This window comes from Heliconius melpomene, chromosome 12 (assembly GCF_056956725.1).
Source record: "Heliconius melpomene rosina isolate 202511_hmr_F chromosome 12, ASM5695672v1, whole genome shotgun sequence".
Taxonomy (NCBI): domain Eukaryota; kingdom Metazoa; phylum Arthropoda; class Insecta; order Lepidoptera; family Nymphalidae; genus Heliconius; species Heliconius melpomene.
The window spans coordinates 8201603-8223962 of record NC_140400.1 but is presented as its reverse complement, the minus strand read 5'-3'; the positions used below and the strand labels follow the sequence as shown (position 1 = coordinate 8223962).

At 32.2% G+C, this 22360-nt stretch overlaps 1 protein-coding gene across 2 annotated transcripts; it reads right to left on the bottom strand.

The window, feature by feature from the left end:
• Positions 1 to 14884: 14884 nt before the first annotated feature.
• Positions 14885 to 22043, bottom strand: AP-2mu (adaptor protein complex 2, mu subunit). 2 transcript variants are annotated; one of them, XM_085194269.1, is made up of 11 exons: positions 21920 to 22043; positions 21527 to 21722; positions 20744 to 20906; positions 20429 to 20544; positions 19770 to 19872; positions 19311 to 19433; positions 18623 to 18782; positions 17996 to 18229; positions 17463 to 17601; positions 17037 to 17155; positions 14885 to 16423 (listed from the first exon to the last, which is right to left on the bottom strand). In XM_085194269.1, the coding sequence occupies exons 2-10, from the start codon at positions 21701 to 21703 to the stop codon at positions 17048 to 17050; spliced, it is 1323 nt and encodes a 440-aa protein (XP_085050395.1). In that variant the 5' UTR covers positions 21704 to 21722; positions 21920 to 22043; the 3' UTR covers positions 14885 to 16423; positions 17037 to 17047. The 2 variants fall into 2 exon arrangements, with proteins under 2 accessions (XP_085050395.1, XP_085050394.1); XM_085194268.1 differs by having other exon boundaries at positions 21880 to 22020.
• Positions 22044 to 22360: the final 317 nt, after the last annotated feature.

Genomic DNA, 22360 nt, shown 5'->3' with positions numbered 1-22360 from the left:
TACAAGCACTTATATTTAAAACTTGATAAAAATAAAGTATTGAAAACTAATTAAATTTATTAGTTGGTCGTATAATTGTTTGTCTCATATTTATTTTAGCTTTACGTTGTATCCCGTATATAGCAGGATAGACAGAGGGAACTTAGTGTAAATACACTCTGATTCACATGGACCCCCTAGTTTTCGAGACATTTTGAGTTGGATGGCGGAGCTCTACACCGTGCGTTGCCTTGTCACCAGAGCAAGAAAATGAAATAATTCATAGCCCTGAAAGGAAGTTAAGACATTATGCCGCTCGCCACGACGGCCTCATTCTTGTCATATTGTATTTTTAAATCCTATATAGCGACAGAGGCGGAAGGACAACGAATAAAATACTTGTGAAACAGAAAATGCATAGAATTCTTCTTCTTAACGAATTAACTATTAACAATTAATAATGACTCGTCTTTAAAATAAATAGGCTTAGTTGCTTAGAACTTAAATTCTTAAAATGGTTCATTTAGTTCTTTTTCATTAACGAATCTTATAATCTGTAGTTATTTAATTTATAATAAAGCAAGCTTTTATAACCTACAGAAGAGCTACTATCGCTACGATACAAAATAAAGAACATATTCTATACATCTAAAGAACTAAAATGATCTCCAGTAACAATTATCTCTGTTGAAAACATATATATATATTTTGATTTTTTAAGGAGTATCAATAATAATAAATATAATAGAAATCAATAAATATAATAGAAATCGTAAGAAAAGGAGAATCTTCCTAGTGGCATGCGTGATTCCGCGATGTCTCTTATGATGAAGATGGAGATGGTTTCTGCAGGGTTTTTAGTGGATTGTATCAGGTTTTCCTTAGATGAGTAACATCAGTCTGTAGGACACATCTATCCTGGTACACGGATGGTCTACGTAAAAGCATTTCCTAGTGCTACGAAAAAAGAACTGGTCAATGGTTAAGTAAATATTGGAAAGAACAAAGATGTATTAGAAATAAACTTTATTTTATGTCTCTTTCTACAGACTTTCTAAGGAAAGAAAAATGTTTAAGAAACGTTTAAAAATTTGGACGTAATGGGCATCAAAAGCTTTGGAGCTACGACCAAATTCTTATTCTGATACGTTCTGCTACGTTCAATTTTTATACGTTTTTCTAAATATATTAGTTATATCATTAGAAAAATTTGAATTTAAAAAGTCAAAAACCTTAAAATGAATTGAAATACAGACTACAATCGAAAATAATTTACTCAATTTCATTGTACAATTAGGTTGAAATATAAATTACCATTACATTGTAAATACATATGTACATTGTGTGTATTATTCTTTTGCCACCCAACTTGCAATTAGTTATCGATTGCTATTTATTGACTAATATAGTTATCTTTTATTATATAGCAGTGTAGGTAGGGAATCGAATGTTTCGAGATGTAGTATATTAAGCGGCGGAACTCAACGCCGGACTTTGTTTACTAGCGCCAAAAAAGATTTTGTTAAGACTAAGGATCCTGATATCGTAAAATAACAATAAACTTTAGATTAAGGGATAGGTATAGATAAAGAAAAATCATGTGAAAATTGAAAGTCAATATATCTACATAATTAAAGTTATTTAATTGCTATTTTGTCACATTATATAGCCTTTACCAGATACAGCAGAAAAAGCAGGAAAAACGTAGAGTTCAGTTACTCCGTTTACTTTCCGTGCACGCCGGAAGTAAACGCCGTGCTATGCTATTACCAGAGCGCGGCGCGGCGGCTATTTCGTATCGAGTCACGTAACCCAACATCGCGCTTTATTTTACCAAAAATTTAGAATGTAAACAATAAATTTAATTAAAACAAAATTAAACCGCTCGTTCAAAATAATTTAACAAACGTTTCAAAGAAAACGTAAAAGAAGTATTCTTAAAAGTGAGGATTTAGCCTCGGGATTACGTGCTTATAGCAAAGGAGATAGGCGAGAGGATTCATAGCTTAACACCTGTAGATTACATATTTGCATTTCAGTGGAACCTATGAGCGTGGATGCTGGGATAGGATTTCGGTGTTATGGGAAACTCGACTTTATGCGCAAAGATATTTATAAGGTTACAGGTAAACGAGACATTTAGTATATTGCATATGAATAGATGTTTTTTTTTTTAATTCATTTCTGTATGCCGCATATAACAGTGTAGGCAGATGGCACCTAGTGTTTATACACTGCGTTCCTCACTTTCTGATCGATTTTCGAGATATTGGGTTTTGAGTCTTGTTTCCAGACCGAATAAATAAAAATAAGTGGGAATCGAATTCTTAATCGTCGTGCTTTTTATTTTGCTTCTATTTTTCACTTATAACATTCAGATCAGTGCAATCGGAGTATCTTTTATAAAGATATATAAAATAAATTGATTACTGCTTATCACTCAAACAAAGTACTAAAATACGTATAAATTGAGTAAAATATATGGAAAATTTGTGGCGTAAAGGAACAGCATCTAACTATATATGTAGTGCTTGTAAGTGCGAATTCCACTCGGGGTTCATTGCTTTTCATGCGTGGTGTTAAGTTTCGGAACTAAATTCGGAAAAAAATATTAACATTTAAAAAAATATATAATAAATACCAAATTAGACTAGATTTTAAATAAAAAATAACAAATTGCATCTCAAAAGCGATTTCAACTAAAGCGGACGCCAGCTTACGAGTAGGGCTAGAAAGTATTCTAAGCTGTTTCGACAACGTTGTAACTCGTGCCGCATCAACTAGAAACACCGTTGAAATGGAAATCATGGAACTTTGTCGCAACAACTGCTTGTGTTTGGGAAATTCTCAACTAACTTTTATATTTATTCGAGGAGCTGGATAGATCTGTATTTTTTTACTCACAGCTATTTATTTTGTATTGTTTTAGCAGTTCAGTCCCTATAGTGACACATGCAAGTTCAATTTATACTCGGAGGAATGTGTTATTCATTTCTCCGAGTATAAATTATTTATTTCCTCACTCTCTTGTAATGCGGCGTTAAGTTTCGCCTCTCAGCACTCAATATTTTTAATATGGGACGGAAAGTGGGATATAAAAATATGTAAACGATAGAATCCCTCTACTTTCTCTGCTAAGCTTCACGCTGTGTCCCGCATATAATCCCGCATATATATATAAGATAGGCTAGGGAACATAGTTATAAGATACTCCGTTCCCCACTTTCCGCCGAATATTCCAGATATTACGTGCTAAGTGGTGGAAATGAACGCCGCACTTTGTATTTACTAGAGCATAGAACTGAAAATAATTCAGTCCCACATGTTAGAATCACTCAGATGTGCGGCTGTGCCTCAACGACAGTTTTTATGACCGTATATTTATCTATATATATAAAAGGACTTGTCCTCACTGACTGAGGTAAGACGCACGCACAGCCGTAACCGCTAATGGTAGAAACGTTAAATTTGGACAGAAGTTTACTTTCGTAATCTGGACATCCACTAAGAAGGGATTTTGAAAAATTTTAACCCTAAAGGGGTGAAATAGGGGTTCAAAGTTTGTATGGAAAAAAAATTAAATCGGCACCGATTTTTATAAAATTTGAAATTTAGATTTTTAAAAGTATTTAATTGAACACGTGTTTTATCGTTTTCTAGAATTCTCCCCCTAAGGTTGCAAATAAGGGGTTGAAAGTTTGTATGGGAAAATTCTTAAATCGCCACCGATTTTTATAAAATTTGATATTTAGACTCTTAAAAATATTTAATTGAACATATGTTTCATGGTTTTCTAGAATTCACCCCCTAAGGGTGCAAATAAGGGGTTGAAAGTTTGTATGGGAAAATTCTTAAATCGCCACCGATTTTTATAAAATTTGATATTTAGACTCTTAAAAATATTTAATTAAACATATGTTTCATGGTTTTCTAGAATTCACCCCCTAAGGGTGCAAATAAGGGGTTGAAAGTTTGTATGGGAAAATTCTTAAATCGCCACCGATTTTTATAAAATTTGATATTTAGACTCTTAAAAATATTTAATTGAACATATGTTTCATGGTTTTCTAGAATTCACCTCCTAAGGGTGCAAATAAGGGGTTGAAAGTTTGTATGGAAAAATCTTTAAATCGCCACCGATTTTTATAAAATTTGAAATTTAGACTCTTAAAAATATTTCATTGAACACGTGTTTCATGGGTTATTAGAATTCACCCTTAAATACGCAGGCGAAGCTGCGCGCGTCCGCTAGTGTTCTAATATGTGATACCTAGATGAGCAGACAACATTTTTAAAAGTGACCACGCTCTCTCACCCCAGTTCATAAAGAAACTCTACTATACTGTTGATACTAACTACGATTGATAAGAAAAGATAAATAAATACATTTTACATTCTCAAATCACTATGTAAGAAATAACAAACGAAATAGAATAAATAATTAAAAGTTAGGGAAATAATAAGAATTAAATGAAGTACAGAATACAGTACTACAGTCAGACGGCAAATGAATACTAAGCCTCTTAACAGGTGTTCGATCATCGATTTCATTGAGTGAATCAACGATGAAAAGTATCGATATCGAAAATATATTGAGTATTATTTTTTTTATAAATGTTATATAGTCAGAAATATTTAGTAATAAATATTTCTAGATTTTCTTTTTTTACTAAAGGTTTACTCTTCTGTCAGTCCAAGTCAAGCCTGACCGAAGTGTTTCCGTATTTATACGGAAAAAATATACTCTTAACAAATAAACTTATGAGAAAAATAGAATTAACAAAGGAACATGGGTCCCACCGGATATTGAACCAATAACCACTTACTTAACGATGGCTTTAAGAAGACAAGATCATCTGACATATTATATGATACAGAGGAAATTGCATAGCCAGACTTTAAGGTGAAAATAGACACACTTTTTGAAGACACGTAAAAATAGTTATGTTAGTCTTATATATAAAAACTACAGCGAAGATTTCCTTCATTAACAACTTAAAATTAATAAATTATATTACGTACTAAGGTTCTCAATTTTCCTCTAGTTAAAAAAAATGTACACATCGTTTATTTTGTTTATAAGTGCTTCTAATAAAGTACCGGAAGTAGCACAAGGACATTATAGCATATAATAAAATGTAATCTGCTACAATAGCTTGTTAATTGATTTCTTATGTAAGTTACTATCGATATATTCGATATTTTGGCTCGCGCCCAACACTACTCCCGAATAAAGAATCCCGTTTCCATTATATTTGGACGACATTTTATTAATTTTTATTATGACATTATAGAGTAAAATTGTATTTGTTTATTGTACCTACATTCATGTATATGCACTTATTTGTGGATTGAAACTTCAATTAAAAGAAGACAAAACTCTTTGAAATATAGAAGAGTATGTAGAAAAACTGGGAAATTTTCCGTCACTATCACAACCGAAATGAGAGACTTTTTATCGTCACTTTCTGAAAAAGAAGCAAGATTTGGCAGTTACGTAAAAATGAGATGGTAATGCATTCAATTAATTTACTGCCATATTAAAAAATATATTTGTAAACATATTGACTTTATTATTTCTATAATTTTTTCTGAAAACATCATAGAGGCATAGCGTACGGCGTAGCGTAGCGGCAAAGAGGATTACCGCTACGTAACAATGTCTCGAGAATTGAGAGAAAAGCGAATAGAGTGTAGGTTGTCTCTGCCCACCTTACCGCTGCTATATGTGGGGTACAGTGGGAAACTAAAAAATATATATCATATTATTATTTTCTCTACTTTGTCATATAACAAAATCGTTGAGTTGCTAAAATTGATTTAACTAATTTTGTCAGCATCAGACTAGAAATATATTAAATTAAACTATTTTAACCGGATTAAACGACTAGAAATAGTTTTTAACGAAGAAATTTCCACTGAATATTCCAAACAAATTCCATAACATAAAAAAGAAATTATAAACAATCGTGTCATAATGAAAACAAGTATGAAGAAGGTCGCGTCAGCCCGCCCTGGTCGAAGATTAAAACCGATGCCATTATAGTAACTTGCCACATGATAGAATGCCATTGTGTACATTTAGAGTTCCTTGCAATAAACAACAAACAAACATTATTATTAATATTATTAAATTATATACATTATTATATTGCAAATAATGAAAATTGATCATTTTTATTTTTTAAAATGAAAATCAAATTTGATATTGTTTTTGCTCTATATGCCTATAGGGGTGAAAGATACCCCCACTGGCACCTATACCATACACAATATATCAAAGGGCAGATTGGGCGGAAAGTGAAGAACGGAGTGTCTTAACTCTACCGTCCCTGTCTATTGAGATATGCAGGGAGAAACCTGAATCTGCTTTAAATTGCTTTATCCCTATAATACTTATTTGAAATCTTAACTTCAAAATATAAATATAGAATTTCTTACAAAATTTTAAACAATACAATACAAGGACCACTATCAAGTAAATAATAAAGCAATTATCAATGTTTATTTCGGTGGAATCAAGTTGTCAGAAACGTTCCACGATTTCGAGGAACAATCGAAATTAGCGCCATTAGCGTTTGCGCCTAAATTGTCATTTTTGATGCGAAAGGTAGGAAATTCGTAGTTTTTCCGTTTTTCCCCGTTGTCGTAGGGCTTTCGAAAAATCCTCCCTTACTGCCCCCCTACATTTCCACAGGAACCTATGTACTCGTATATGTCAAATTCCATCATTCGCTGTATATTGTCGTGTGTGTATTTTCTGCCAGTAAATGAGTAACGGAGGAGTTTTATATATAAAGATTGTATTTTTTTTTATATATATACTTTTCTAATAACTTTACGGAGATATGTAGGGGCTAAATTTGTGGCTGTCATACTTACTTAGACTCGCTAATAAAATAACATAATATTTAAAAGTATTGTTTTAAGCTTTACGCTTCATATAGCAGGAATCCTAGGAATAGTAATCCTGGGAACTTAAAACACTTCCGTCTCTCGCTTTACCTTTAAAAAATATTTTTGTTTTCCATTTTTAGCACTCATAACGCAAAGCTGTATCTGTCCAGCTTCTAATTTTCAATAGAATGACAAGTTAAATCATTCTCTACAATCTGTTTCAACTTATACATTGCCTATTAAATCATAGAAAAAGAGTAAAAATATGTTAAATACAAAACCTCTCCCAAATTAAATTTGAACTGATAACCCAGACGCTTATACAAACGTACCGATTAATAATTTACATATTATATACTTCGATACATATTGAATAGAATAGAATAGAATATACTTTATTGCACACATAAAAAAATATATAGAAAGAACAACATACATAAAAATAAAAGAAAAAACACGTGTGCACGTTATTTTATTCGTTTAAACATTACCAATAAGCAAAAAAGGACGGCGTGACGCAACGGCACGATTCCCATTCAAGTAATCAATTAGTTTCATTTCTCTCTCTAATAACAAAACAACACGGCGTTCAGTTCAGCCACTCAACATGCAATTAGACGGAAAATGGGGAACGAAATCTTACACTAACTTCCCTTTGCCTCCTTGCTATAAGTGGAAATAAAACGTTAATCTAAAAAAAAGGGGACTAAAAAACAAAAAAATAATTCAAACTACGATATGACATATCGTTCAGTTAAACGCTACAGATTCACTTTAGCCACGTGAGTTTAGACGAGTGAACAACAATGGCGTTGCAATGGCAAATATACAGCGGCTGTTATTTTTTCCCTGAAAAAAACTCGGTGTTAGTAACCAAGTGTCAGTTGGGTGGTTTTCGTATATTTTTTCCCAATGTTTTTTTTTTTTACAGCTTTCCTTCCTCTCGTTTTGCGAGTTGTTAGTAGTTTACATTTTTTTGTGAATCATACATACTATGGAGGTAGCTTTTTTTAATTTTTCACCCCATGTGCGTAATGTGAGGAAGGTTTCGTTGAAAAATAGAGTTTAAACTTTTTTAACTTTAGTATTGATGTTAATTTATTATTTATATATTTGTTAGTTTTATTAAAATATTAGTTGTCGTTCGCAACTTTGCTTGTATAGACTTTAAATTGTGAAATGGAAAATTCCGTTTTACTCCGTTCCCGTAGATTTGCTTGTGCTACAAACATCCAGCCATTTAAATGTTTTATTAAAATATGTTGTGTTAGAAATCGGGAGCGATTAGCGTTTTTTAAAATAACACGACAAAAACACATACCGTCTATATGTTTCCAACGTACTCGGACAGAGGTTCCACGTAATTACTATAAGTGACATGTATCACTCAAGAACAACACTACAAACTAGATACCTTCCAATCAGGGCTTCCGTCTACAAGCCACCACCTTCCACCTAAATCTACCCACTTTTACACAAATATGCTAACAGTTGATAGTTTAAAAATAAATATTTTTGGCTTCAATTTCTTCCTTATATTCAACATAATATGCAGAAATTACCTCCATTACACTTTTATATATATTTATAGCAGGCAGAACCTCCACAAACATTTCTAAAATACTTTTTTCTTTAACAAATACAAAAACTCATGTAATAGCCTCATCTGGAACTCACTTTACTAGATCAGCAGATCGAGATTTATTTCCGGGACTTATAATATAATTTGTCTTATTGCCCCAAATTGAAATTGCTTGAAAGCTCCAATCTGCTGGAAATATCGTAGGTAAATATTTTAATAACGTAAAACGATATATATAACTTGGATTTTTAGCTGGTTGTATTACCATATTAGAGTATGTATATGTATATGTATGTGTATTTAGTATGTAATTAAAAAAGGCACATAAACTGTGTGTGTATTCGGTGGCGATTCAAAGATTTTTCCATACAAACTTTCAACCCCTTATTTGCACCCTTAGGGGGAGAATTCTTGAAAACCATAAAACATGTGTTCAATTAAATACTTTTAAAAATCTAAATTTCAAATTTTATAAAAATCGGTGCCAACTTAGATTTATTTCCATACAAACTTTGAACCCCTATTTCACCCCTTTAGGATCAAAATTTTTGAAAATCCCTTCTTAGTGGATGTCCAGATTACGTAAGTAAACATCTGTCCAAATTCCACGTTTCTACGCACAGCGGTTACGGCTGTGCGTGCGTCTTACCTCAGTCAGTGAGGACAAGTCCTTTTATATATATAGATTCTACTTTTTTATGTTTTCTTTATAAATAATTAATTCCCTCTAATGTGAATCGAACGCAATACCTTCGAAATTTTACAGTCATATATTGTGCTATAACGTATTAATTTGATTCAACACATATATCAATACATTGTAAGTTAAATCAAAATTTGTATGTTTAACTTACAATGTATGAAAGGAAGTATATTTGTTTAGGTCAAACCTTGCAAGCTAAATTAGAAGCACTTTCTCTCTTTCTACCGAATTGAAATTTTACACACATGTTCAGTTCTGATAATAATGCATGAATGAGGTTGCTGCACCAGAAGTTGGCTCCATTCAACAGATCTCCTCAACGGTCGACAGCATAAAGTTGCAATTTTTTTTACAACAATATATCGATTGAGTTTGAATAAAAGCCTATTTTTAGTTTTTTAAACTTTTAATTTATTTAACACTGTATTCTCATTGCCTGAAACAGAGATATTACACTAAAATCAAAATTAACTTTGAATCAAAATAAAATAATTATAACATAACAATTTATAGCTGCTTATGTTACTCGTATTTTAATGAATCCATCCATCTACAACACTTCAGTGGAGAAGGTACAACCAGATCCGTGTAGTGTAAACCAAAGTTATTACTAAATTATTAATGTATTATTCAAGCGCTTAGCTCGTTCACAACTGTTGCTTAGTTCCCGATTTCAAACGATTTATATAATACTAACGGCCCGCCCGCGGCTTCGCCTGCGTGAACTACGTTATTATTAATTTCTGTCTCCATGAGTACCTACGTCCTAAAAGTGACGTCCATGCAAAATTTGAGACTCCTAGCATTTGTAGTAACGAAGTTTCATGCAAACTTTCAACCCCAAAAACAACCCCTTAGAAGTCGAATATTGCGAATTCCCGTCTTAGCGAGCACCTACGTCCTATAAGTAGATGAGATTCCTAGCACTTGTAGTTTCTGAGATTTCGTGATGAGTGAGTGACCGATTTTATATATATAGATTTCCTTTGTATTCAATTTATTTACGAAGGCTATGTTAAATTATGTAAATTATTTTGATGTAACCCTGTATACTGCGAATAACAGAGTATGTAGGGCTTTTCACTTAATACTTTTTTCCAATCCTGCGAATCCCGCGGACCTCGCACCTTTAATTACTGGCGGTATTGGACAATGATACGTGATCCCGACAATATCGGGATCTTGCGGGATTGCAAATTTCCAGTCCCATAATATCCAGATTGAATAGAATAGAATAGAATATACTTTATTGCACACATAAAAGAAATATATAGAATATATAGAAACAACAACATACATAAAAATTAAAGAAAAACATGTATGCAAAGGCGATCTTATTGCTTTAAGCAATCTCCACCAGACAACCTTTGAAACATAACGGATAAATTGTAATGAGGAGAAGGGGGACAACGTCTCAGTGCAAATTTTATATAATATATAATTGAATGAATTTTGGCTGCGGGATTGGAAGCCCTAATTTAAAGGAACGTGTTAAGTGTTAAAACACCCAGTTTCTACCTAATTTTTGAGACATTGCGTGTTGAGCGGCGGAACTGAACGTCGCTATTTGCCTTGTTACTAGAGCGAATAAATAAAAATAATTAATTACACCAAGCGAAAGTTGAACTCAAAACCGCCGCACTTACAATGGACACTGTGTCACAGCGCCACGACTGCTTAAGTCATATTTATCTTCGACACTTAGATTCCGTCACGTCATGCACGAAGTCCATTTCAATTTCTATCAGACCACGCGAGCGATTCCACAGTTAAAAGCTAGTGCATGTGCCTATATTAAAGCATATATATTTTTTTCTTTATTTTTTACTTTTTATGAAATAAAAAGGTAAAGTTTAATGTTAGTAAAAATTCGAGTCAGAACGCCAAGCCTAAGTAAAAAATTTATAATCGGACTTCTAAAATTTTCATTCATACCCCGACTTCTCCACCCCGGGGCAAAGAAAACTTCAAGTTTATCCCAAGAGATGGTAACGTTTGGAATTATCTTTACTTTTAATATTATGAAAGTTGCTGGGTTGCGAGAAGACGGTATAAGGCTCTAATCATGATTAATAATCTAATTCAAATTTTATTAAATTTAAAATAAAACTTCCTTAAACGATAATATAAGTAACAAAAATAAATGGAGTGCCCGTCGCGCAGTAGGACAATGTCTAAGTTTAAGCGCGATGGTAGTGCATTCAATTCCCATTCGGGGAAATGCTTGTATCAAAAATATATTCATTTCCCCGCTTTAGTAAACGAAGCACGGCGTTAAGTTCCACCACTTAACATGCCGTGTCCTGAAAATTGCGGTGGATGTCTTAACACTAAGTTCCCTTTACCTATCCTGCGGGAAGAAGCGTGAAAGTGTGAAGATGTACCTTTAAGTTAAAATGTTTATCTTATTTATTTGCACATATTTTACAAGACCTAATTATGCTTCATTATTAAAATAGATCGTATTTAAAAGATTTAAAATAAAACAATGAAATTCATAAATAAACTCATCTCTATTTAATTCAAAACGTATTCTTTTACAACGTGTTGACGCCATTATGGTATAGTAGCACAGTTTAACTGTAAACACAACGGTTGTGGCTTCAATCTTCATGCGAAGGAACGTATAATTTTTATTTCTTTGCTCAAAAAAAAAAAAGACAAGTAAATAATTAATGGCTCCGTTTAGCATTCATTATCTTTGAGTATCCATTATTACAGACAAGCAATAATTTCTAATTAAAACGTTTTTTATATTTGTCTTTTTTTCAGCTTAACGCTATATCTTGCATATATCAGGGTAAGCGGGAGGAACCTAGTGTTAAGATACTCCGTTCACCATGAATCACAAAATTTTTGAGGAACTCAACGCATTTGTCTTGTTATAAAAGTGAGAATTAGAAAATAGTTCATTCCTCAAAGTGAGAATTGAATCCACAACCGCCGCGCGAGTCACCCAACCACTGGGCCACGACGACACGGCTCCTATATATATATTTAAATATCAAAATACATAAGCACAACACAACTAACAGCGAAAATGGCGGACTTTGATACCCACGTTGGAGTAAATTGTACGGGAGTGATAAATTACCATTTCAATTTGTATAATTCGTCACTCACCGCTCATAGAGACGTCAGAGCAACGTTTAAACGTTGTTCCGACAAAAACAGATCTCGAAATTATAAAAGCTTTGCTAAATTAACAAATGGGAATACTAAATTGTGTAATTTGTGATGTTGCGTACTTCTGTAGGTGCTGAATTTTAATTGGTTTGTAGGTACAGTAATTAATTACGGTAGTAAGATTTAAGATCTTGGACTCTATTCTCACAGCTTTATACCTACATTAAAGATAGGGAAAACTTAGAGTCAAAATGCACCGTTCTTCGCTTCCTGCGTGTATTCGCAACGAATTGGAGACGAGATCGAGTGGGGTTCAAAGTCACAACCACTTTCAGCCGCTACTGATAGCCTCGGCCTCGTCGTCATCATATTTTTATAATAGTAGTCCAAAATTAATCTGTGGTAGGACATATTCTTGCAATCGTCAAAAATATGTTCTACCAATATTATAAGAGAGCATAGTTTCTTATAATCGACATTGAACAGAATGGTAATTATAAAATAAGACGAAAAACATTTAGTTATAAATGACTACGTATTACACCTGAATATCACCAGGACACCCACCAGACACCTAGAGGCATTTACCCTGATAAGGGCGAGAGAAGAAGTTGTCTTTAACTATATCGAATTGCTCGAATTTCGTAGAAACCAAAACAGACTGTATAATAATATAGAATCTGATTTTAGGATACTCTTTTGAAAATCTGGTTTTGGAAATGAATGTATACTTGACATCTTATATAAGTGTATAAGAATTTCGACGTAGCTTGATAAGAACTTATGGCTTAGTGGTCAGCGCGCATGGACGGTTTCCAATAGGCGTGGGTCCAAATACCGCTATTTTCGATTTTGTATAGTTTTACTAAGTTTTTACTTCTAAATAAGTATAAATCAGTCTTATTAATTACATTTGTCAGCATGTGTGAGTGTATAATCACATGATGAATGTACAATCACATGTGTAGACGACTATGTATATTATAAATATGTACAGTAGAGACAAACAAATTTTTATTCTAACCGCATTCCATATATGTAAACAGAACATAGGCTCAAAACTAAAGACACTGTTCAACACACTCCTACCGAATTTGACATATTGCATATTAAGTGAAATCCAACATCTCACATTCTTTTAACAAAGCTAAAAAATTAAATAATACAATTAAAGTAATATCAAAAACAAAAGTTCCTTACAGAACTGACACAAAAACACATTTAGTTAGTAAATAATTAATGTCAGCTGGTACTGGCGGCCAGAACTTGAGACAAACACGTATAAATTCTCACAAAATCTTGACTAATTTAACTAGTAGCTTTCTGCCTTTTTGTTTTAGCAAATGAATGTATTTTATTTATATATTTATATATACTTTATTGCACAAAATTACAAAAAAACAATGTACAAAAGGCGGGCTTAACGCTAAAAGCATTCTCTCCCAGCCGACCTTGTCATGTGGGATAATAAGTATGCAGGTGTGCAGAAGTAAAATATACATACATATACATACATACACATCCAATAAATATATAAATATACATATAATAAATAGTTATACATATAATATATAATTATAATAAAATATTACGGATATTATAAATAAAAGAAATAAAAAAAAAATACATAAAAATATAAACCATATAATAATATAGCATACCATATATACTCCAATATATACAATTAATTAAATAGATGAATATTATATATTTATGTTATTTTTAAAAAAATACTCATATTATTTTTAACGTTAACGTAATCTTAATGCCTGTATACTAAACTGTAAACAATTTGATTTTTTTTTTCGTTTTTTTTTTTTAGCGTCCCCCTTCCTCCCGGATGTAAGGTAGGCAGAAGCACCCTAGTGCTAAGACACTCTTCCTATTTACTTACGGACTTTTCTTTGAATGGAAGCCGAATCCACAATTTGTCGCGTTTACTGTGGGCACAAACGGCTCAACTGATTTAAATGCAGTTTTCACTATTGTGCTTAATTTAAATCCGTTGATAAATAAAAAAGTTATGTCAATATAACACATTTTTTTTCTTCACGCTATATTCCGCATATAGCAGAGAATCTGGGAACCTAGTGCTAAGACAGTCGGTCCCCATTAAGACATTTCCGTTCCCGTTCTGCCGAACTCTGGAATTCGGCAGAACGGAACCTCACGTCCTGCGGCACGACTGGCCCCAAAATATTAAACGAGAGATATTTACAAATTTATTTTCATAGCCAGCTTGGTAAGACAATCTAAAGGAATTTATTTATAGAAATATAATAGGTTTGCATAAATTGTTATTTGTGTTACGACGACCACATAAGAACTTCGACGTAGCTCGATAAGAACGTATGGTTCAATTAGCAATGAGCGCTAAGACGTTTTTTAACTTTAACTTTAAAAATTTTATAGGTTTCTAAATATTCTGTCCATAAAAACACAAGTGTTATTAAAATAAAAATAAAAATTAAATAATAGAACATTTGAATCCAACTGACATTTAATCAGACAATTAACTGACAATTCATAGTTTAAAAAATTTAATTTGAACAAATTTTTCAAAACGAAAAAAGGAATACAAATAAAATAACAGCACAAATAGTTTAAACGTTTATTGTACATAACACGATACCATAAAGCGGAACAGCTTCTACAAGTACTCATCGATTAATTTACTCCCACCCATTATTAAATACAAATTTGCTGAGTGACAGACTGATTGAATGATTTTTTTTATATATTATAATGAAGACAAAGTATGAAATAAATATTATATTAGAAGACTAAACATATTACAATTATAATTTATATATTAAATAAATTCTTATAAAAAAACACCCAAAAAAATTATGAGATACAACTTTTGGTCCTTCGAGCCACTCAACAAATCTGCACTACAAATACATAACATCAGTGTTTAATTTTAACCATATTACTTTATTATATATTATATAAATAGTTTACGTATCTACATTTAATATGAGAGATGCGTATATTACACTTATACTTTGCAATCTCAAATAATAATCAATTAACGGAATGAATTTTTCAATAAAATTATGGGATGAATGATGAGAACGAGTTTTTTATTGTTTTCACGCTGTATCCCGTATATAGCAGGGTAGGCAGAGGGAACCTACTCTTAAGACATTCTGTTCCCCACTTTGTGCCTATTATATTAAGAATGCAATTTGTCTTTTTTTTTTATATTCAAAAACAAAAGTTAGGATAATTTTACCTCATAAATGATAATTATTATCAAAATAATTACCTTAAACTAAAATAAAACAAATAAAATTCTAATATACAAGAAATACTTTTTTCTTTATTATTTAACTAAAAAGCATACAAATATAACATATACAATCTATAATATAATAGCATTATATATGTCCTCACTTAAAACTAATTAATATTCTAAATCAAAGAAATTGAGGAAAATAGAAAAACACTTAATAAAAAATTCGTATTTTTTATATGAAATATTTATTTCTTTTTTAATTTGAATGTAAACTTCATTTACTCCAAATGAACAATGAAAAAAACAACCGCGCCAGGCGTTATTATTTTTCAAATGACAAAAAAGCAAAGAAATTAAAAGATACTGTCAATTTAGAAAACATTTTTTTATTCTGTGCAGAACCAATTGTTAATAAAATTATTGTTTGAGATTCTGTCATATAAGTTTTATTATCTATATATCTATATAATGAGCGAACATATGTTAAATCATTTATATACTAACAACGTGAAAAGGAATCCCGCACCTTGACTGTGGAAATTAAAACCTAGCAAATGATAATTTAAAAAAATAACAAAAGAGGAAAGAAAATGGTTGAAATTTTCACTAAGTGTGAATCTAACCAAAAATCATCACATTTAGTTAAGTATCCTATTTATTGTGACATTGACACTTAATATATTGCAAAAAAATGTATCTTTAGTTCAAAAAACTCAACAAAATAAAAAACTTTTTGTAACTTTTCGTCTTTTTTATATTTGCTACAAAAAAAAATTGTAAATCATTTGCTAGGTTTTGTTTTAATATTTGGAAACTGCCGTACGGTGATTTATATACAAAGTTATATATTACGTAACACGCCATTGATCTACATTCAAAAACTGCTTGAAGAACCCTGAAATAAATAAAATGAGGTAACCATTACATTGAAATAAGAATATAAGCAAACTGTGACGTGTATTAACAGAGATGATGACAGCGAGAAAAAATACTAAAATTATGTATTTCATTAATGAAAAATAGATTAGAAGACACATATTAATTTTATTATAATTGTGAGATTCATAATTATTTAGAAAAATAACAACAATTTACATGACAGCTTGGTAAAGAAATGAATTGACACAAACAGTTTCTCAAGATCTCTCATCATGCTTATTATATCAGTATAACAATTATGCAAATGAGATCGTTATGATGTAGTCTAACGATAATCGCGCGGCGTTAAGTTTCGCCACTCAACCCGACAAGACATTTCCGGAATGATTATTTTTTATAGAATGCTCACATTTACATTTTGCTATTTAAAGTAAACATTCCAAGGCTGCTGTAGCGCAGGGGCTGTTTCCACTGTTGTTTCCCGCTGTTTCCAAGGGTCAATGAAACATTTAATATATTAATTTCCTGGCCTGTTGAGTTCCGCCACTAAAAATGAAATGTCTGCAGAATTCGGCGAAAAGAAGGGGACGGAAGTGGATAAATAGGAGCGGAGTGTAACCACTACTTACAATAAATGAGTTTAGCATCGTGTCTCGTAGAGTCCGGAGCGTCCGATGTATCGCACCCATTTGATGACGTCATGGTCCGAGTAGTTCAATTTGGGTTCAAACACTTTTAGATATCGCACCTGAAACAAAAATAATAAATTATTTGTGTAATTAAAATCGTTATTTTATAATTATAAACAGTAAATGAAAGTAGCAGTTAGGTGCAATAAAATAAATAAAACAAAACTTGTACATTTAAGACAGCATTCCCTCCTTTCAATGTACCCACTCATGTTCACATTGATTGATACAATGATATCAATTCGGCGAAAAGTGTGTTAAAAAAATGGGAATGGAATGTCTTTCACTTTTGGTCACACGGTTTCCAAATTTTCTACTATGGGTGAGATACAAAAAAAAAATTCTATAAAAATAAAATATATTAACCTTAAACCCAGAGGGGGCGAATGGCACTTCGAATCCCATAGAGATGGGTGGTCGTGTCCATTTCTTCTTAGTGTCTGTCTCCAGGAGCTCTATTTCAGCTGAGAGTTGAGTCTCTTTCATGCCCGCCATTCTTTTTATCCTGGAAATTTAGAATTAATAAGTATTTAAAACAATAAGGCAGGTATATCGCTATCTATAGTGGCCTTTTACTAACTGATAATGTGAAAAGTGAGCGGTAAAAGAGGTAGGGGCGAACTCAGTTGACCTTCGTAAACACAATATTGATGATATTGGATCATGATCATAAGGGTCATGTAAAACGAGAACTCCCCCAGAGGGAATGTATGAAGAATGTTGATGACAGTGGACGAGGTGAAAGAGGTACGTAGGGACCATAGTGTTTGGCGTCCCGTTCTCTCTGACAACGCCGCTAGGGATACAGCGTAAGGCTAGTGTAGTTCAGTATTAGTGGTTATAAGTCAGCGGAGAGAAAAATAAAAAACAACAAACAAATGAGTATTGTGTATACTTACTTCCAAACAATAGCATTTTCCGACGCCTTATATTTAGCCTTCCCCTTCAAACAAATCAACTGCACACCGCTAGTGTTCAGTGGCGTCGGTATCTTCACTTCTATTTTTTGGCCGAGGAGCGATGGTTTGAAGTTCGATTTGAGAACAACTTTGACGTCCATTTTGGTTCTACCCACTTCACGAACTAACGGGATTACGCGGAATGGTAGGGAAATGTCTTTTGTTGTACGGTATCTGTAACAATACATTTAATTAATAAACCACCACTCAACACGTTATTTTCAACACATTATTTTCGGTGGTGCGTGGGGAATGGAGCATCTTTACACAAGGTTCCTTGGCTTACCCTGCCCTACCCTGTATGGCAGTAACGTGAACCTGTAGCATGAATAATATTTAGAAAAACGTTTAAATTAGTATTAAGTTAATTTGACTGGAACGATAGTATAAATTCTCTCAACATTGGACATATAAGAATATAGTGTATTTTATGGTATATATGGCATATAAGCATATTATAACTGACTGAGATTGGACCGAAAGTGAACTGTGACTGGCACAATTTTTTTTTGTAGAGAATTCACACTAAATTCTCTAAAAAAATTTTAAAATATTCTTCTTACTAACCTCATAAGTTCGAATTCCCCATCTGGTGGTATGAAGGAGATGGAGTGCTCCGTTTCAAACTTGCTGAGCTTCACGCACTGGTGGAACTGGCAGTCGTCTATCACCACCACGGGCTTGCCGGAGCGAGCCGGGTCGCTGTCCGTGTTACCGGATATACCACCTATGACAAAAAGAGTAAGTTATAATATTGTTCAAGAACAATTAGAACAATCTATGGTTTTGAAAATTTAAAATTTTTAAATGAATTGAAGCAAATTGTAGCCCAAGTGAAAGGTTCTGGGTTCGATTCCTAATACCTATTGTTTTCACATTCCTCGTTGTCGTACTCATTACGACAAAGCGCGGCGTTGAGTTTCGTCACTCAACAAGCGAAACGGAAGTGTCTTAATGGAAAGGAGGGTTTTACTAGATATCCAGTTCTCTCTGTCTATGAAAATATTAAAAAATAAGTACATGAATAAAAAGCTTGATGCAAATAACAGTCTGTAAAATAGTAGTCGTCAGGTTTCTATAAACAAGAATTAACCATTTTATTGCTCTGGTAATACAAAACGCGTAATTAAATTCCGCCACTTTACTATAAAATAAAGTAAAGAGGTATGCAGAGACCGTAGTTGAGGTGCTTCATTCACTCTGGCTACTCCTCTAGAGATAAGCTTAAGCTGGGGACCTATAAAAAATGACTCACCATTGCCCTTTCCTTTGGCCTCCATAACAATTTTATCATTGATGCCAAACTTGCATTCTGGCATGCCTGATAAGTAGGACTTCATTACTACTTTACCAGCTACATGGGCTGAGAGCACTTGACCTATGAAAGACAAAAAAGACTTTAATATATATACCAAGAAATTGATAATAAAATGGAAAATATAGAACTAGACTAATAGATGCCTCAATAAAGAAATAATTAAAGCAATAAACAATTAAAATCATCTTCAATCAAACATTTTTATTATACAAAAATTGGAATTTCACATTAATTTCATAAGAATAGTCTCAGTTTTTAGTACTCTATAAAAAAATTGGCTTCTACACTTGAACTCCAAGAACTGCTGATTCAAGCCCTGCTATAAATTTGTAAAATAAAAAAGAAAATATCCCTAAAACATTTTTTTAAAGTTATAACATTGCTATATAAAAATACCTTGTGGAGACATCAATAAGTTGACATATTCCAGTACATCAAGGAACAGTTCATTGCGTCTGTACTTGATGCCTTCACGACGCCATCCTATCTGACCTGTGACCTGACAAAAGTTATTAGTTACAAAACAACAACAACAACAACAGTATTTTCAATGTTTTTGAAGTACATCCCACTAAAGATAGAAGAATATTTTTAGAAAACGTATAAAAATTTAAACATAGCAGGACTCTAAGTTGCATACATTTTTCATAAATTCTTATAAGCTTGTTACAATTTATTCACAGTTAAAATTTCTTTCAAAATTTTAGCAAATCTATATAAATCGAAAAATCGCCGGCTCCACGCAAAAAACGTATAGATAACTCGTTGTTACATTTTAGCTGAGCTGAGCATCTAAGCAAGAACGCGGAACAAGCGAGCGAGAATGTAATTTTTCATCAATGTTTTCTTATAATGGTTAACATCACATTATCATTTGTAAACTTCACAGACAACCAGCTCTTTCTTATTACAATATTGAGCTAGTTTTCCTTGTAATAATATATTTTATATTCTATTAAAACCATATGATTTGTAGTTGGTTTTTTTTTCATCTTCATGCTTTATTAGATGGGTATATAAATGAATGTGGGGATTTTTATACATAGTATACTTACTTGTGATGTAATCTGTGCTTGTTCCTCCTTGGAAGCGGACTTGATACCTTGTTGTGTGATGAAAGTTTTCAAAACACCTGTATCTGAGTTTTGAGGGTAGCCAAAGTCTAGGATTTCTATAAAAAAATGTTAGAAAAATATATTTTAGGCATTTATTACTAGAAAATAAACTTTGTAAATATCACTTAGGTTCATAATTATAAGTCACTCTCAATCAATCTCTTAAGAGCAGTTTATAAATACACAACTAAAAGTTTTTAATAACAGTTTTTAACAATAAAAGTGTGGTATACAAATGTGTGTGGTATCACTTACCATCAAGCAATTCATAAATGAGTACAAAATTATTCTTGATGTTTTCTTCTGAGATTTTGCCAAAGTATGATTGCATCACATCAATAATCTTGAGTAGAAATTCAAATACCATAGCAGCATTTACATTTTGCTTGGTCACTGCCGCCAGCCATATATTTGCTCTCTGTTTTACAAAAATATGTATTTAATAAAAAAATGCAGCTTAACAGTTCCTTTTGCAGTTTTGACTTTCCCTTATAGGGAAATCCTTTTCTCCAAATTCAAAACATTGAATGTTGAATGGAAGAACACATGACATTTATGTTACCAGATCAGAGGAATAAAATTAATATATTTCGCCAAGTGAGGATTGAACCCACTACCTTCACATTTACAGTCAGAAACTGTCCTACTACACCACAATGAGTAAAATAGAAAATAAGTTTATTTTTATCATTATCTCTTGCTGCTCCTGCATATTCTTTTTTCTTTCTTTCCAATATAAATGGTATATAATGTATATCACCAGACTAATAAAGTCACTTCAATTTCTAAAATATCTTTGTCATAATCATTTATGGTTATAACAGTAACTACAGTAGTAATAAATCATCTATTTTAATCCTATAAGATTTAACTCTTGGCATTAGAACTGAAAGTGAGCCAAATTATATTCAATGGTTTGCCAAGCAAACAGTATTTACTATGATAACGTTAAATAATTAGTTTAACAAAATATTTCAACATAAAAAGTTACAATGTTAAAAAATATAGTAAATTTATGATTGCATGCAAAATGATTACCTTAATATGAAAAAAGGAGGTGCGTGCGATGTTAGTGACAGGAGAACGAACTTGCTGTCGGGCATGGATCACATTGACCCTAAATGCGTCAACGGCATTCCGCCCTATATCATCTCGATACACCCTCGAAATGAGCACCTCCCCCTTGTGATTGTACACGAATAGGCCCCCGATCATTTTGACGATTGCCTATTTACTAAAATAAAACATTATTACTCAATCATCAATATACCCTAATTTCAAATGGTCAGTCACTTGTACACGGCTAAGTCAATTGTTAATCAATAAACCAGGATATGACCAATATAATAAAAGCGATACAGTTAGAACTAATGTAGAAACAATAAACTCACGTAGGATTTAGAAAATACATTGAATTTGAAATAAATCTACCCGTAATATCAGCGTGAGTGTTTAAATACACTCATTTTAGGATAGTTTCGCAAAATATTGAAGAAATGAGCAGATGATACCCGCCCCCAAAATGAAACGTCAATAGTTGTTAAGTCAATAGCCGAAATTCTGCCGCATAGATTATATAGATACTTTTTAGGACTGTACATAACTATTTTTATATAATTCTTAAAAATATTTTTTATGTAGAAGTAATATATCGTATACTATAATTAGATTTAAAATGCATATTATGTTTTTGCTAACTGTAAGAAATATATTTTCTTTTGTATAATAATTATTATTATGTTCAAATATCGTTTACCTTATTAGATATTACTATAATGTATTCCTACCTTTACCAAACATCCGGCCACAACTTCATACTAGTCTAACCATCAACCCCATCACTATATCACAGACAATAATAATGAAAGTAAA

Excerpts from the sequence above, each read along its gene's own strand:
- AP-2mu (XM_085194269.1), bottom strand. The coding sequence starts at position 21,703 with ATGATCGGGGGCCTATTCGTGTACAATCACAAGGGGGAGGTGCTCATT. Across the intron at positions 18,783-19,310 it reads GGCCAAAGGAAAGGGCAATG|GTGGTATATCCGGTAACACG; the intron begins GTGAGTCATTTT and ends TTTTTGTCATAG. Across the intron at positions 17,156-17,462 it reads TCGCCCCCTCTGGGTTTAAG|GTGCGATATCTAAAAGTGTT; the intron begins GTTAATATATTT and ends TTTTTGTTTCAG.